This window comes from Chrysemys picta, chromosome 22, assembly GCF_011386835.1.
Source record: "Chrysemys picta bellii isolate R12L10 chromosome 22, ASM1138683v2, whole genome shotgun sequence".
Classification (NCBI taxonomy): domain Eukaryota; kingdom Metazoa; phylum Chordata; order Testudines; family Emydidae; genus Chrysemys; species Chrysemys picta.
This window is the reverse complement of record NC_088812.1, coordinates 13,801,158-13,815,955: the sequence shown is the minus strand read 5'-3', so window position 1 is coordinate 13,815,955 and position 14,798 is coordinate 13,801,158. Positions and strand designations below refer to the sequence as shown.

General features: G+C 66.4%; 2 protein-coding genes across 4 annotated transcripts in view; both read left to right on the top strand.

Moving 5' to 3' along the window:
• The window catches only part of R3HDM2 (R3H domain containing 2), a 30,911-nt gene extending 26,785 nt beyond the window's left edge, over window positions 1-4,126 (top strand). Inside the window, exons 15-16 of the mRNA XM_065576487.1 lie at window positions 855-939; window positions 2,806-4,126. Coding sequence (XP_065432559.1) covers window positions 855-939; window positions 2,806-3,152 — 432 coding nt within the window. The 3' untranslated portion in view covers window positions 3,153-4,126. The remainder of the gene's footprint in view (window positions 1-854; window positions 940-2,805) is intronic.
• A 613-nt stretch (window positions 4,127-4,739) lies between these two features.
• STAC3 (SH3 and cysteine rich domain 3) lies at window positions 4,740-13,879 on the top strand. Of its 3 annotated transcripts, none has more exons than XM_024112016.2 (12): window positions 4,740-5,380; window positions 6,580-6,646; window positions 7,121-7,373; window positions 7,979-8,076; window positions 8,407-8,482; window positions 8,575-8,672; window positions 9,364-9,430; window positions 9,662-9,711; window positions 10,705-10,796; window positions 11,652-11,703; window positions 12,657-12,794; window positions 13,205-13,879. In XM_024112016.2, the coding sequence occupies exons 2-12, from the start codon at window positions 6,581-6,583 to the stop codon at window positions 13,301-13,303; spliced, it is 1,089 nt and encodes a 362-aa protein (XP_023967784.2). In that variant the 5' UTR covers window positions 4,740-5,380; window position 6,580; the 3' UTR covers window positions 13,304-13,879. The 3 variants fall into 3 exon arrangements, with proteins under 3 accessions (XP_023967784.2, XP_005282790.2, XP_065432648.1); XM_005282733.4 differs by lacking the exon at window positions 4,740-5,380 and adding an exon at window positions 6,120-6,316; XM_065576576.1 differs by lacking the exon at window positions 4,740-5,380 and having other exon boundaries at window positions 6,323-6,646.
• The last annotated feature ends 919 nt before the right edge of the window (window positions 13,880-14,798 follow it).

Sequence of the window (14,798 nt, the reverse complement as noted above, 5' to 3'; positions counted from 1 at the left end):
GCTGGTTTTGTCAAACTCAAAACATGGAAAAAGTCCTGAACACCACAAACAGTTAACTTGTGGAACTCATTGCCAGAGGACGTTGTGAAGGCCAAGAGTATATCGTGGCGGACAGGTCCATCAGCAGCTGTTAGCCAAGATGGTCAGGGATGGAAGCCCAGGCTCTGTCCCCCCAAGCCCCTGACGGCCAGAAGCTGGGACTGGGCGCCAGGGGCTGGATCACTCAGTAATTGTCCTGTTCTGTTCAATCTCGGAAGCATCTGGCATTTGGATTTGGAAAAGGAACAAACTTTGAAACTGCAGAATTTCCCACCTACCTGTGAAAAAGCCCAACAACCCCCCCCCCCTTCAGACTCCAGCCACTGGGGTCCCAGCCACCTTTGTCCCTCAGAAAGAAGCAAAATGTGGGGGGTGAGCCCCCGTTTCCCCTCCCTCAGGCCAGGCAAGTGAGTCCCAAAGAGCCAGCACCCCCTGGAGCGTGGTCCTTTGCAGACCGAGGCCCTGGCCAGTGCCGAGGGACGCTCGGGCTCCACCAGGATGCGCCACACGCTGCAGGATCGGGGCCCTAGCCCAGTGCCCGCAGCCCATCTCTGAGGATGCTGACAGCAGTTCCCATGTAAACGTCACTCTGCCCCCAGCCTCGCCCAAGCCGGACGTCAGCACCCAGATGGAGACGGAGTGCAGGCTGGAAACGGCCCTTGCCTGTCCCAGGCACCTGGGCGCCCTGAACTTGGCTGCACCGGGGGCTGGGCTAACCCTTGCGCTCTGGGCGGGTGGGCACGCTGGCGAAGGGGCTCCCAGCCGCTCTGCTGGACTGGCAGCTTCTCCGAGTGACTCTGTTTTCACTCTTCCAGGGCCAGACAGGGATGAAACACGGAAACCGGGGCAAGAGACAGGCCCTCAAGTCAGCGTCCACCGACCTCGGCACAAGCGACGTAGGCAAGTGACCTCGGGGGCTACTCACGCCCACCCGCGCCTGGCAAACACCCTGCCCAGCCCAGCCTCCTGGGTGCCTCCCTCGCCAGTCACCTGCCGAGGGCGCAGTTTGAGCCCTTGTCACTGGGCAGCAGGGACGGATCCTGGACGGGACCCGCGGGGGACTAGAGAGGAGAGACCCCTGGTTCTCGGAAGTGCTGCCCGCAAGCCCCCTTGGAGTGTGCGCGCTGGCAGAAGAGAGGGCACCGGGCCTCCCCCACTGCCCCTCTCTGCCCCCCACAGGCCCAGCGGCTGCAGGAGACGCACACGCTGCGCTGTGAGGGGGGGCTGGGAGCCAGGACTCCTGGGTTCTGTTCCCAGCTCGGGGAGAGCAGGGGAGTCTAGTGGTTAGAGCAGAGCTTGGTGTCCAGACTTGTGGGCTGTTCCTGTGACTGACTCGCTGGGAGATCTCTGCCTGTTTCCCCACCTCGGTAACAGCGGGGTGACGCCGCCCGCTGCCCTCGGGCTGGGAGGGTTAGTGGGCGTTTGTGAAGTGCTTTGAGATCCCCCAGCTGAAGCTGCTCAGTGGTTTGCTGGTTCTCTCCAAACGCCCGGGCAGAGGGCGCTCAGCCGCCCCCCAGGGGAGCACAATCAGCACTTGCTAATTGGGGACAGGCTGCAAGGCAATGTCCTTCCATGGGGCTCAGGGGAGGCCTCAAATCCCCCCTCCCCTCCCCGGTTAAACAGCTGCAGCAGTGCCTAGCAGGCGTGTTAAAGTGAGCCCCCCTCGGGCAGTGGAAATAGAGCAGGGAGGGGCCGGGGGATCTGTTACACGCTGGTTTAATATTAGCACAGAATTCGGTCTGCCGGGACCTGCCGCTCACCCCCGCCTGGCTCCCGGAGCCCGAGCCGCGGCCGCGACACACTCTGTGCCCTGACAGCTGAAGCGCACGGGCAGCTCGGCCTGCAGGCGCGGCCCGGGCACCACCCAGCTCTGCCCCCCGCTTGGGGCTGGCACAGGTGGACGTGGTTTCAGGTCAGAAATTAACCACGGCCCCTGGGCATCGGCTGCCCCTGTCCTCCCCCAGGAGCTGGGTTTGCCCAGAGTTTGGAGGGGCCAGTGTCTGGGACTGGCCCTGCTGCCCGGAAAGGCCCCCGTGCTAAAGCCAGGCGCCCCCCAAGGAGCCCTGAGCACTCAGCCCCCCTCAGCCCTCCCCACCCGCGTCCCTGAGTCTGGCTCCAGGGTGGAACATTCACCCCGAAGTGACAGCTTCCTGTGCCGGGGGGCGCCGTGGGCTGAGCGAGGGGAGGCAAACAGGCTCTGCAGGGCTGCATGGGACCGTGCATTGCCCCACCCGCCGCAGGGAGAAAGGGGGTGCCCTGGGGCATGAACTGCAGGGACTTCCCAGCTCCCACCTCTGGGATTCAAGCAGGGACTGCTCCCCTCCCAGAGAACCCAGGCATCCTGGCTCCCAGCCCCCGCGCTAATCTTTAGACCCTACTCCCTCCCGGAGCTGGGAATAGAACCCAGGAGTCCTGGCTGCCCCCTCCCTCTGTTCTAACCTGTAGACCCCACTCCCCTCCCAAAGCCGGGGAGAGAACCCAGGAGTCCTGGCTCCCAGCCCCCGCGCTGATCTTTAGACCCTACTCCCTCCCGGAGCTGGGGATAGAACCCAGGAGTCCTGGCTCCCAGCCCCCCCGCACTAACCTCTAGACCCTACTCCCTCCCAGAGCCAGGGATAGAACCCAGGAGTCCTGGCTGCCCCCTCCCTCTGCTCTAACCTGTAGACCCCACTCCCCTCCCAAAGCCGGGGAGAGAACCCAGGAGTCCTGGCTCCCAGCCCCCTGTGGCTGGTTCCCGGCCGCTGACCTGGCCTTGTCTCCTCGCAGTGCTGGGCCGGGTGCTGGAGGTGACGGACCTGCCCGAGGGCATCACGCGCACGGAGGCCGACAAGCTCTTCACCCAGCTCGCCATGGCCGGGGCCAAAATCCAGTGGCTGAAGGAGACTCAGGGGCGGCGCGGGGCCGGGGGCGGCGCAGGCGACAACCACGGGCCGGCGGAGAACGGCCGGCACCCGGACCTCGCTGCCTTATACACCGTGGTGGCCGTGTTCCCCAGCCCGCTGGCCGCCCAGAACGCCTCGCTGCGCCTCAACAACTCGCTCAGCCGCTTCCGGCTGCGCGGGGCCAGGAAGAGCTACGACCTGCGGGTGCTGGAGCGGGCCAGCTCCCAGTAGGGCCCCCCCGGCGCCCCCCCGCCCGCGCTCGGCCTCTATTTATATGGACACAATGAAGAGACGAGAAATTGATCATTATTATTTTTTTTTTTGGAGTGGAAGAACATTTCCCCCCCTCCCCCCCGGTAACGCGCCCCCCACTGCCCCCCCCGGACACGTGTCTCGTTTCGTCCCGCGTCATGCCGCGGCGGGCGCCGCGTTCAGTTGCACATGCAGGTGTTGGCTGGGTCTGGTCACTGTACAGTCTATTTAATCCGGGGGGGGGGACGGGGGGGTTGGTTTTGTTTTTAAATATAAAAAAAATCGTCCGTCACTTTAAAGCTGCTTCCGGTTTCTGTGCCCAGCGCGAGGGGTTAACGCGAGACGCGGCCCCCGTGTCTCTGGGACCGCCCCCTCTTCTCCCCCCACGGTACCCCCCCAGGAACTTCCTGTCTTGACCCCTCCTGGGGTGGCACCAGCGGGGGAGGGGTGCTCACAGTGGGATGTGCCCCTCCCCACCCCCCCGCTCAGCAGCAGGGCTAGGGAGCAGGCCTAGATGCCTAGTAGGGTAGGGCCGAGCTCCCCCCACACACAATTGGGACGGGCAATGAGGGTTCCTGAGGCAGGGGCCAGCCCCCCCAGCTCTTCGCTGCCCCCCTCCAGCCCGTTCCCAGGCAGCAGGGGGCAATCTGGTGGCCCCAGAGAGCATCAAAGGGAGGGAGGGCTCCCCACTGAGCCCCGTAGCCGGGGCAGGCCGGGTCACATCCCTGCCCAAACTGGAGCCTCCAGGAACTGGCACCAACGGAGAAGAGCCCCTGCCAGCAGCATCGGCCTGGTGGCACTGAGCCGTGCCCCTCGGGGGGGGGGCCTGATCCCGGGCCCTGCATCCCAGCGGTGCAGGAACCTGGGCAAGCCTCGTGGCCCATGGGCTGCTGCTACCGGCCCGGCCCGGCGACGCTCGCCATGGGAGAGGAGCGAGGCCCGGGTCCGGCGTCAGGCGTCAGCCTCCCGGGGGTCGGGCCAGCCCCCGCAGCCACGGGCAGAACGCAGCAGCCGAGAGGTAAGAGCCGACAAGTGGGGGATTCTCATACCAGCCTGGGCTGTGCCATCGGGGGCACCATGAGCAGGAGGGGCCATGCGCACGGAGGGTTAAGGGGTGACCCGAGCCAGCGTCTGTGCCCAGATCCCAGCAATGGGGGGCTGGAAGGGGCCCCGGGGAGGTCACCGAGCCCAGCCCCCAGTGCGGAGGCAGGGCCCAGTAACCCTGGAGCAGCCCGGCCAGGGGTTTGTCCAACCTGCCCCCAAAAAACTCCAACACTGGGGATGCCACAACCTCCCCGGGAGCCTCCCTGCCTGGGGCCTTCAGCCAATTGCGCCTGGTCCCCCCGGTGGGCGGAGGAGTCGGGCGAAGGCCTGGCCATGGGGCCTGGAGCCTTCTGCAGAGGACATGGAGTGTTCGCCTCATGCAGGGGGCACAGCCCCCCACGTGGTTTGTTTCTGCAGGAAGGGACAGGGTGGGAGCCCTCCGGGGACGGGGCCTGTGATGGCAGCTCAAGGGGGAGAAGCTGGTGGGGGGCAGGAAACGGGGCCTTGAAAGGGGGGTACAAACGGCCCCCTGAGAACTGCCCCTGCCAGGGCCTCCCCAGCTGGCATCAGAGCAGCTCGGGGCATGCCCCGCGTGCACTGCATTATGGGTACTGTCTGCAGCCCAGGGGAACAGAACACAAGCTGGGGCAGCCCTGAGGTTGCTCTGACTTTGGGCCGGGCCGGGCCCCCCAACTAGAAGGACACAGAAGTGACCTTGCCCCGTCCCAGCCCGGTGACAGAGCCTCAGGCCCTGCATGGGGGGCTCACCCACCAATATCTTGCTCCTCCGCTGGGTCTCCCTGTTCCCCGGTGGCCGTGGCTTGGTGCATCCCGCGGGGACGCGGGAACCGAACACCTGCAGCCCAAGTGCCCGGCCCACCTGTGCCCGCGTCCATTGGTGCCCCAGACCCGCCAGGCAACCAGCCAGCGGCTCCCGCCGGCCAGGCCCGCTCGTGTGCAGGCTCCAATTTCTCGGCGTCAGCTTCCCGCATGGTGCTCAGCTGTTCGCTCCCCTCTCGCCCTGTCACTCCGTCCCCGGCGGCCGGCCGCGAGCGCCCCTTTGCAGCCAGGCCTGGGGGTCGGCGCCGGCCAGACTGAGGCCGGGGCGCTGAGCTGCTCCTGGGGAGCATTTACCCAGCTGCGAGGGACCCCGAAACTCAGAGGTGAGTCTCTTTCCCCCCCCCCAGCTCGCTGTGCACCCGTCTCAGACACCCCCTTCCCTTCCAGACTGGGGCAGGGGGGCCAGCCAGCAAAGCGCCCCAAAGCATCCCTGCCCCTGCTATCGCGCGTTACTTGCTGCGGTGACCTGCCCCGGCTGTAACACCCACCCCTGGGACAGACCCACATCCCTGCTGTAACACACCCCTGCGACACACACACACACACCCCACTGCGACACACGCGCAACAGACACACACACACACCCCACTGCGACACACACGCGCAACAGACACACACACACACCCCACTGCGACACACACGCGCAACAGACACACACACACACCCCACTGCGACACACATGCGCAACAGACACACACACACACACCCCACTGCGACACACGCGCAACAGACACACACACACACACCCCACTGCGACACACACGCGCAACAGACACACACACACCCCACTGCGACACACACGCGCAACACACACACACACACCACTGCGACACACGCGCAACACACACACACACGTGACACACACGCCCTATGACAGACACACACACACCCCACGACAGACACATACACGCAACAGACACGCCTGTGACACATACACACAGACACACGACACACACCCACAAACACCTCCACGACAGACGCACACACCCCCGCGACAGAGGCGCGCACACCCCCTGCGAGAGAAAGACAGACACACACACACGACAGACACACGTCCCTGCTGTAACACACGCGACACACGACACACACACGCACCCATGACAGACACACACCATGCGACAGACACCATGCAGACACACCCCTGCAAGCGGGGGGAGCCAGGGCCCGTATGATGCCGGGAACTTAAAATAGCGTCTGGGCCGGACGTGTGGGGAGCTGCGGGTGTGGCACCGCTGGGCACAGCAGAAAGGGGGCAAGCGGTAGGTCCTGCGGTCGGGCGGCCTGGGACGGTCTCCTCTCCTTGCCGTGACACCAGCTGGGGCTGTGTAAATCCCCGGGCAGGCCCTTCAGCTGGCACCGTGGGCCTCCTCTGCCCATGGCTCCCCCGTGCTGGGCCCCAGCGGGAGCTTGCTGTGGGGCAGAGACGGGCATCGAGCTGGCTCATCCCGTGGCGCCAGCAATTGGCTGCGGGTTAGCGGGTGTTGCCAGGGGAGCCCCGTGACGTCTCTGCTCCCCCTTGCAGCATGACGGAGAAGGAGGCTCTGGCACCACCAGCCTCGCCCGCGCCAGGGGGGAAGCCAGCGAGCAGGGTAAGTGCTGCCAGAGGATTGGGCTTGGGGGGGCTGAAGAGAGGTTCCCCTCACCAGTGCTCCCTGCCCCTCTTAGGGGGGCTCCTTCCCAGGGCACATCCTGCCTCCAGCCCCCCTGCCCACGAGGCTGCTGGTTGGGGGGACAGGGGTCCCCGCGTCCCTGCAGTCCCGGGGATGTCATGAGTTGGGGGTGTTGGTGGGGACGTGCCATGATGCCAGCGTGCCCCCCACCTCTCCATGCCCAGGTCTCTCTGGCCGGCACGCTCAGCCTGTTACACCAACGCCACGGGGCCCTGCCCACACTTCTGCACCCAGCGAGGGACTGGAGGCCAGGACTCCTGGGTTCTATCCTGGCTCTGCCACTGACTTCCTGGGGGACCCTGGGGCAAGCCACCGTTTCCCTCCCGTGCCTCAGTTTCCCCCAGGGAGGGGCGTCGGTGTCTCTGAGGTGCCCGGTGTCTCCCCGCCCCCCAGCTCCGGGCGCTGAAGCAGCTGTTTCTGCGGAGACCCAAGGAGGAGCCACCAGCGGAGCCGCAGCCCAACGGGGAGCTGGTCAGCCCCACGGGGGGGCCCCTCTACTACTTCTACGAGGAGGAGGAGGAGGAGGAAGAGGAGCCCGAGCCGCCCCCCGAGCCCCAGAAGCCCGTCAACGACAAGCCCCACAAGTTCAAGGATCAGTACTTCAAAAAGCCCAAGTTCTGTGATGTCTGCGCCCGCATGATTGTCCGTGAGTGGGGGGGCCCGGGAGGGAGGGGGCAGGGGGTCTGGTTTGCACTGGGGGGAGGGGTTGGGCCGAGGGGGCAGGGGCCTGGGGGGGATAGGGGTGGGAGGTCCTGGGGGAAAGGGGGGCATGGCTGCGGCAGGGGCACTGAGGGGGGAGGGGGCACTAGGCGCAGGAGGGGGGCATGGCTGGGGAGAGGGGAGGGAGGGGTATATAGGCCAGAGAGGCAGGGGGCAATGGGCCAAGGGGACACACCATGCTGGGGGGGGGGCAGTGACCTACGCAGGCAGCACACTGGGACTCAGCTCCTCCCCCCACCCCCAGGGACGGTAACAGGGCCCCTGCGGCCCAGCTCAGTGGGGCACATGGGGGCCGAAGGGGCCCGACGGACGCCCCCTCCCCAAGGAGACATCCATTCCCAGGGGATCTGTGAAGCCAGTCATGGGGGTGGGGGCAAACCTACTGCCCCCTGTGCCAGCCCTGATCCCTGCTGGGGGGTCCCCGGCCAACCCCCAGCCCCCACTCCCTGGGGGGCCGGGGTCTCTAGCCGAGCTGGTTCCATGGCTGGGACGGTTAATCGACTCGTCTTTGCCTCCCCCCCACCCCCACAGTCAACAACAAATTCGGCCTGAGATGCAAGAACTGCAAAACCAGTATCCACCACCACTGTCAGTCCTACGTGGAGATGCAGCGCTGCTTCGGCAAGATCGTGAGTCCGGCACGGCCCCCTCCCCTACCCACTGGCACCAGTGGGGAAACTGAGGCACAGGGAGGGGACGTGATTCACTGAGGTCCCACAGGTTTAGAGGGCAGAGCTGGGGTAGAACCCAGGAGTCCTGGCTCCCAGTATCCACTCCTCTTCCCCCCCCCGACCCCTCCCCTTCAACAGCCAGGGATAGAACCCAGGAGTCCTGGCTCCCGGCCCCCTGCTCTAACCACTAGCCCTCCCCCCAGAGCTGGGCTAGAACCCAGGCATCCTGGCTGTGCAGGCATCTGTCCTGCAGCTGTAACCCCCCCGTTCTCTCTCTCTCGCTCTCAGCCCCCCGGGTTCCGCCGGGCATACAGCTCCCCCCTCTACAGCAACCAGCAATACGCCTGCGTCAAGGAGCTGCTCTGTAAGTACCAGACCCTCCCCTGCCCCATGAGTGGAACAGCCAACCCCGCCCCCCCGGGAACTCACCACCCCCTTGTGGTGTCTCTGACTCAGCGGCAGCCAATCGCAGCGACCCCGTGTTCGAGACCCTCCGGACGGGCGTCGTCATGGCCAACAAGGAGCGGAAGAAAGGGCAGGAGGATAAGAAGAATGTGAGCTGGGGGGCCATGCAGGCGGGGGAATGGGGTCCCCGGGGTGGGCGCTGGTGCGGGGAGGCAGTGCCCCAAAGCCGAGGCCTGTGGGGGGCTGCTGGTGCCGGGGGCGATGCCAGGCTGCCCTGACATGGGGCACTCTGACAAGGGACCAGAATCTCTCTGCTGCGCCTGGCGACAGGGTCTCGGGGACCCGCCTGCGGCAGGGAGGTGAGGATCTGCGCCCCAAATGTTATGGCAGCCACAGGCGTCGCTGCAGCCACACGCGGCGCGGGGTTCCCGGGCTCCCACTCAATCCCAGCGCCCTGTGCCCTGCTACCCACAATCCCCTGGGGCCCTGTCCAGCCCCAGCGCCCCATTCCCTGCTACCCACAATCCCCTGGGATCCTGCCCAGCCCCCTGTTCCCCACAATCCCCTGGGGCCCTGCCCAGCCCCAGCGCCCCATTCCCTGCTACCCACAATCCCCTGGGGCCCTGCCCAGCCCCCTGTTCCCCACAATCCCCTGGGGCCCAGCCCATCCCAAGCCCCCTGTTACCCACAATCCCCTGGGGCCCTGTCCAGCCCCAGCGCCCCATTCCCTGCTACCCACAATCCCCTGGGGCCCGACCCCAGCCCCCTGTTTTGTTACCCACATTCCTGCGGGGCCCGGCTCCCGCTCCCCTCTAATCTGCCTCCCCTTCTCTTTGCCAGCCCTTGGCCGCCATGATGGACGAGGAGCCGGAGCCTGGGAAGCATGAAGTGGGCAAACTCGAGGCAGGTGCGAGCCTGGGGGGCTGGCGGGGGCCGGCCCAGCTCTGTGCCCCATGGTGCCAGGCAGGGCATCCGGTCCAGGTGTTTTCCTGCCACCCCCTCACCTGCCCTGGGGTCTCTGCAGCGGACTGGAGCTTGGGGGTGTTGCCCGGGTCCTGGGTGCTTGGGAGGGGGGCATCTGTTAACTTGGCACATCAAACTGTACCCCCCTTTCTCCTCTTCCTTCCTGTGCTCCCAGGCAACCCAGAAGGGGACAAGAAGGCAGAGAAAAGCACTCCCGACGACAAGGTACCCCCCCGTATTCCCCTGCACCCCACAGCCCTGCACCCTCTCAGCCTGGGGTTACAGCCCCCAACAAGGTACCCCCCACGTATTCCCCTGCACCTCACTGCCCTGCACACCCTCCCCCTAGGGTTACAGCACCCCGACAAGGTACCCCCTCCTGTACCCCTCTGCACCCCACAGCCCTGCACCCTCTCCCCCTGGGGTTACAGCCCCCTGACAAGGTACCCCCTCCTGTACCCCCTGCATTCCACTGCCCTGCACCCCCTTCCCCTTTGGTCTCAGCTCCCCAACAAGGTACCCCCCTTGCACCTCACTGCCTCTGCACCCCTACTCCTGGGGTTACAGCCCCCTGACCAGGTACCCTCTTTCTGTACCTCCCTGCCCCCCACTGCCCTGCACCCCCTCCCCCTGGGGTCACAGCCCCCTGACCAGGTACCCTCTTTCTGTACCTCCCTGCCCCCCACTGCCCTGCACCCCCTCCCCCTGGGGTCACAGCCCCCTGACAAGGTTCCCCCTCCTGTACCCCACTCTCCACTGCACTCCACTGCCCCTGCACCTCTACTCCTGGGATCACAGCTCCCTGACAAGGTACCCCCCTTTGCACCTCACTGCCTCTGCAGCCTCTCCCCCTTTGGTCTCAGCTCCCCAACAAGGTACCCCCTGCACCCCACTGCCCCTGCACCCCTACTCCTGGGGTCACAGCCCTTTCACCAGGTACCTCCTTTCTGTACCCCTCTGCACCCTCTCCCCCTGGGATCACAGCCCCCTGACAAGGTTATCCTCCTCCTGTACCGGCTCTCCCAGCGCCCCTCACCGCCCCGGTCACAGCGCCCCTACTGACAAGTCCCCCCCCCATGGGCGGTGCTGGGCTGTAGCCGAGCTGTGGGCTGGGAGGAGGCCATGGGGCACAGCAGGAGCAGGGCCTGGCAGCCAGATGGTGCCCATGGTCCCTGCCCCTCATGGTGCGGCTCTGATCCCATCTCCCTGCCCCCCCAGAACAAGAAGCCCCAGCCCGGCTTCCTGCAGACTCATTACTTCGTGGCGCTTTATCGCTTCAAAGCCCTGGAGAAGGACGATCTGGATTTCCAGTGAGTTCGGGGGGCCGGGGGGCTGTGCGTGACGAGCGCTCCGGGCACTAGCCCCGAGGGATGAAATTGTCCTTGGAGGCATGTTGGGGTTTCTGTGAGCATCGGTTGGGGGGTCTGTCTCCGGCTCTGCCAGCTGGCGTCCGCGTTATGCAGTTCAGCTGCTCCCCGGGCACAGAACTTGGGGGCCTGGCTTCCAAACACCACTGGCTTCAGACAGACAAAGAAATGCCAGGGGTGGGGGCGTTCTGGGCCGTCAGCTCCTGAGCCGTTTGTACACGCTCAAGTCTCGTCCTCATGCCTGCCCGGGCCACGGCTAGAAACGGTCTCCCTTTACCAGATGAGAGCTCCCCTAATCACAGGACTCCGGGAGCTGGAGCTTTCCAAAGCGGCCATGGCCGCACTGCTTACAGCCAGGAGAACTGCAGCTGAGATCAGGACCACCGCGTGCTGCAGAGAGACCCTGCCTCCCGGTGAGATCAGAGCCCCCTGGTGCCGGGTGCTGCACAGACAGACCCTGCCCCGAGCTCTCACTCCAGACACACCAGGGAAGGGTGACTGCCCCAGGTGCATAGGCGGGGGGTTTGCTCGAGGTCACACAGGGTGTCGGGCCGAGTGGGGGACTGATTCTCTATCTCCAGGGGCCCAGCGCAGGCCCCAGGAGGCCACGGCGGAGCGAATGCAGCCGGGGCCGGGGAGAGGCTGCCCGGCCCAGCGGACTGCACCAGGGCTGTGGCGTTCTCGCCGTGGCTGGGTTGCAGGTGTCCGAGATCCCAGGGTCCTGCGGTGCCAGGGGCTGGACAAACAGAAGGACAGGTCCTGCCCTGCACCACTTAGTCTGAGTCCTTTCCCTTGCAGCCCGGGGGAGAAGATCACGGTGGTGGATGACTCCAACGAGGAATGGTGGCGGGTAAGGAGGGTCCCCCCAGTCGGCTGGGGCAGGGTCCAGGGTTTCGGCAGCAGCGGGGCACACGGTGGGGGCAGCGCCTGGGGGGCTAGAGCTTAAAGCCGGTGATCATCTTCAGCACTCATGAGGGTGAGAGGCTGCCTACAGCTTCTCCCAGTCCTGACCCGCAGCCCCTGCTAGCCCAGCCCTGGGCTCCCGCCCCCCAGCTCTGCCGGTGCCCCTCACTCCCGACCCACAGCCCCTGCTAGCCCAACCCTGGGGTCCCCACCCCCAGCTCTGCCGGTGCCCCTCACTCCTGACCCGCAGCCCCTGCTACCCAGCCCTGGGCTCCCCCCAGCTCTGCCGGTGCCCCTCACTCCCGACCCACAGCCCCCTGCTAGCCCAACCCTGGGGTCCCCACCCCCAGCTCTGCCGGTGCCCCTCACTCCCGACCTGCAGCCCCTGCTAGCCCAGCCCTGGGCTCCTGCCCCCCAGCTCTGCCGGTGCCCCTCACTCCCGACCCACAGCCCCTGCTAGCCCAACCCTGGGGTCCCCACCCCCAGCTCTGCCGGTGCCCCTCACTCCCGACCCGCAGCCCCTGCTAGCCCAACCCTGGGCTCCCCACCCCCAGCTCTGCCGGTGCCCCTCACTCCCGAACCGCAGCCCCCTGCCAGCCCAGCCCTGGGCTCCCCCCACAGCTCTGCCGGTGCCCCTCACTCCCGCCCTGCAGCCCCTGCTACCCAGCCCTGGGCTCCCCCCAGCTCTGCCGGTGCCCCTCACTCCCGACCCACAGCCCCTGCTAGCCCAGCCCTGGGCTCCCCTATGCAAACAGCTTTGTCAATGTCCACACCCCTCAGTCCCGACCCGCAGCTTCACTGTTTCAGCCCAGGCGTGTTGCGGGAGGGGTGGTGTCCTTGCAGGCCGGGCTGCTCCCAGTGACCTCCCCCCTCCCCCCTCCCCCGTGTAACTCCTTGCAGGGGAAGATTGGCGAGAAAATCGGCTACTTCCCGCCAAACTTCATCATCCGGGTGCGGGCGGGCGAGCGGGTGCACAAGGTCACCAGGTCCTTTGTGGGCAACAAGGAGATCGGGCAGATCACGCTGAAGAAGGATCAGGTGAGCACAGAGCCAGTTCCCCGCAGGGAGCATCACCCCCCTCCAGTCACTCTGCCCCCAGTCACCCCCCCACACACTCCCCAGTCCTGCTGCTGCACACCGAGAGACGCTCCATGCACATCTGGCACCAGCAGCTCAGGCCATGGGAGCCCGGCCCTGCACCCCTGATCCATCCCTCCCCACTTCGATTCCCCAGTGGTCCCCACTGCCTCTCTGCCCCCATTCCTCCCCCCTCTGCACGGGTGCCCAGCCCTACGTCTCTGCCCCCATGCTCCCTCCGTCTCTCCCGCTCGGCACTGCATCTCAGCCCCCAGCCCCACCACTGCCGCACGGGCAGCCGGCTCTGTGTCTGGTTCCCAGCGGCGTCTAACCGGCCCCCACTCCGGGGCACCCTCCTTCCTTCCCCCCAGATCGTGGTGCAGAAGGGGGAGGAAGTGAACGGCTACGTCAAGGTCTACACCGGCCGCAAGGTGGGGCTCTTCCCCGTCGACTTCCTGGAGGAGATTTGAGCCCGGGCCGGCGCCGGCAGTGGTCTTTAGCCAAGGGGCGAGCGGGCCGGGCCTGGAGCCGCGCCTCAGGCCCGAACACGGCCACCGGGGGCAGTTGCAGACGGAGCCCCTCTCCACGTCGCTGCAGGGAGCGGATCCTCAGCGGGGACATTGGTGCTGGGATGCCAACTCGGCCGTGACCTGTGTGCCGCCTTGGCCCAGGACAGCGAGGGGCTGGCCGTGACCCGTGTGCCGCCGTGGCCCGGGACGCGTCGCAGGCTGGGGCAAGCAGCGGATCCCTTGTTCGCTCTCTCTGGAGGATGGAAGTGGGGTGGCGGGGCCGAGGGGGGCAGACAGGAGCCCTCCTGCACGCGTTCCTTTGCTGCGACGCCCCGTTGCTGCCTTTGGACACCTCCCGTCCTGCCAGGCTCACTGATGGGCAGAGGCAGGGTGGGTGTGTGTTTGTACTTAGGGCTGGGCTACCTTGAGGTTTCTCCCTTCCCCGGGGTGGGTGTGTGTGTGTGGGGGGGTTACCCCGGCTGTTGCTGGGTGTTTGCGATCTTGCTACGTCTTGTCAATATACCCGTGTTTCCCCTCCCGGTTTGTTCTCCCTGGTGACCCGCGGCGTGGGGGTGTCGGGGCTGCTGGCCAGGGGCTTGGTTTGAGGGGTGGGGGCGATGCAGGGGAAGTGGCCTGGTGGCTCAGAGGTTTGCATGGGTCACCGTCTGGGGGCACGGGGGGTTGGAATGACGTGGGGGGGGGGGGGTGGAGAGTTTGTTGGCTCCTGCCCCCTGGCATCCGCTGGCACCCGCAAGGCCTGGTGGGCACTTCTGTTGTGCAGCCAGCAGGGGGCACTCCCAGCACAGCAATTGGCATTTCTCCGTGGCGCTCGGCTGGGCTCCCCCATTCGAACAGTGCGATGACGTCAATCAAACTCCCGCAGCCTGGCCGCTGGGTGTCCCGTTGTGGCCCAGGGAGGGAGGACTGGGCATCGGGCCGGGGAGGCGGCTGGCTCGGATCTAGCCTCTTCCCGTCCCTGGCTGCTCAGGGTGACCTGAGTTTGCTGGGTCTCAGCTGGGGCCGGTGTGTGGGGTGAGCCAGCCCGGGGAGACCCCGGGCCCTCGATCCGCGGCGAAACCGTCTCCTCTCGTTTTAACCCTTGTCGCCAAGTTCCCGAGCGAGCGTCTCTTGCTGCCAGCGATCAGGGACCCCAGTGGGGTGGCTCATGCCCATAGCCCCGCCCGGGTGCATCCAGCCGAGGGGGCTGCCGTGGGGTTTGTGCACGTTTTAGCGCCGTTCCCACGGCCCGGGGAGATTTCCCGCCGTCTCTCGAGCCTGCTTTCCCGGCCCGCGGCCCCAGCGTCGGCCACCTGCAGGCCAGGCAGCTCCCGTGACAGCAGCCGCCCTGTGCAGCTCACAGCCGAGCCCCGGCTGGGCCTTGTCTCCACTAGGGAATCGTGAGCACGTGGGGCTTTTGCACGTGAGCTGGGCGCTGTTAACCTGCCGGGAGATCCAG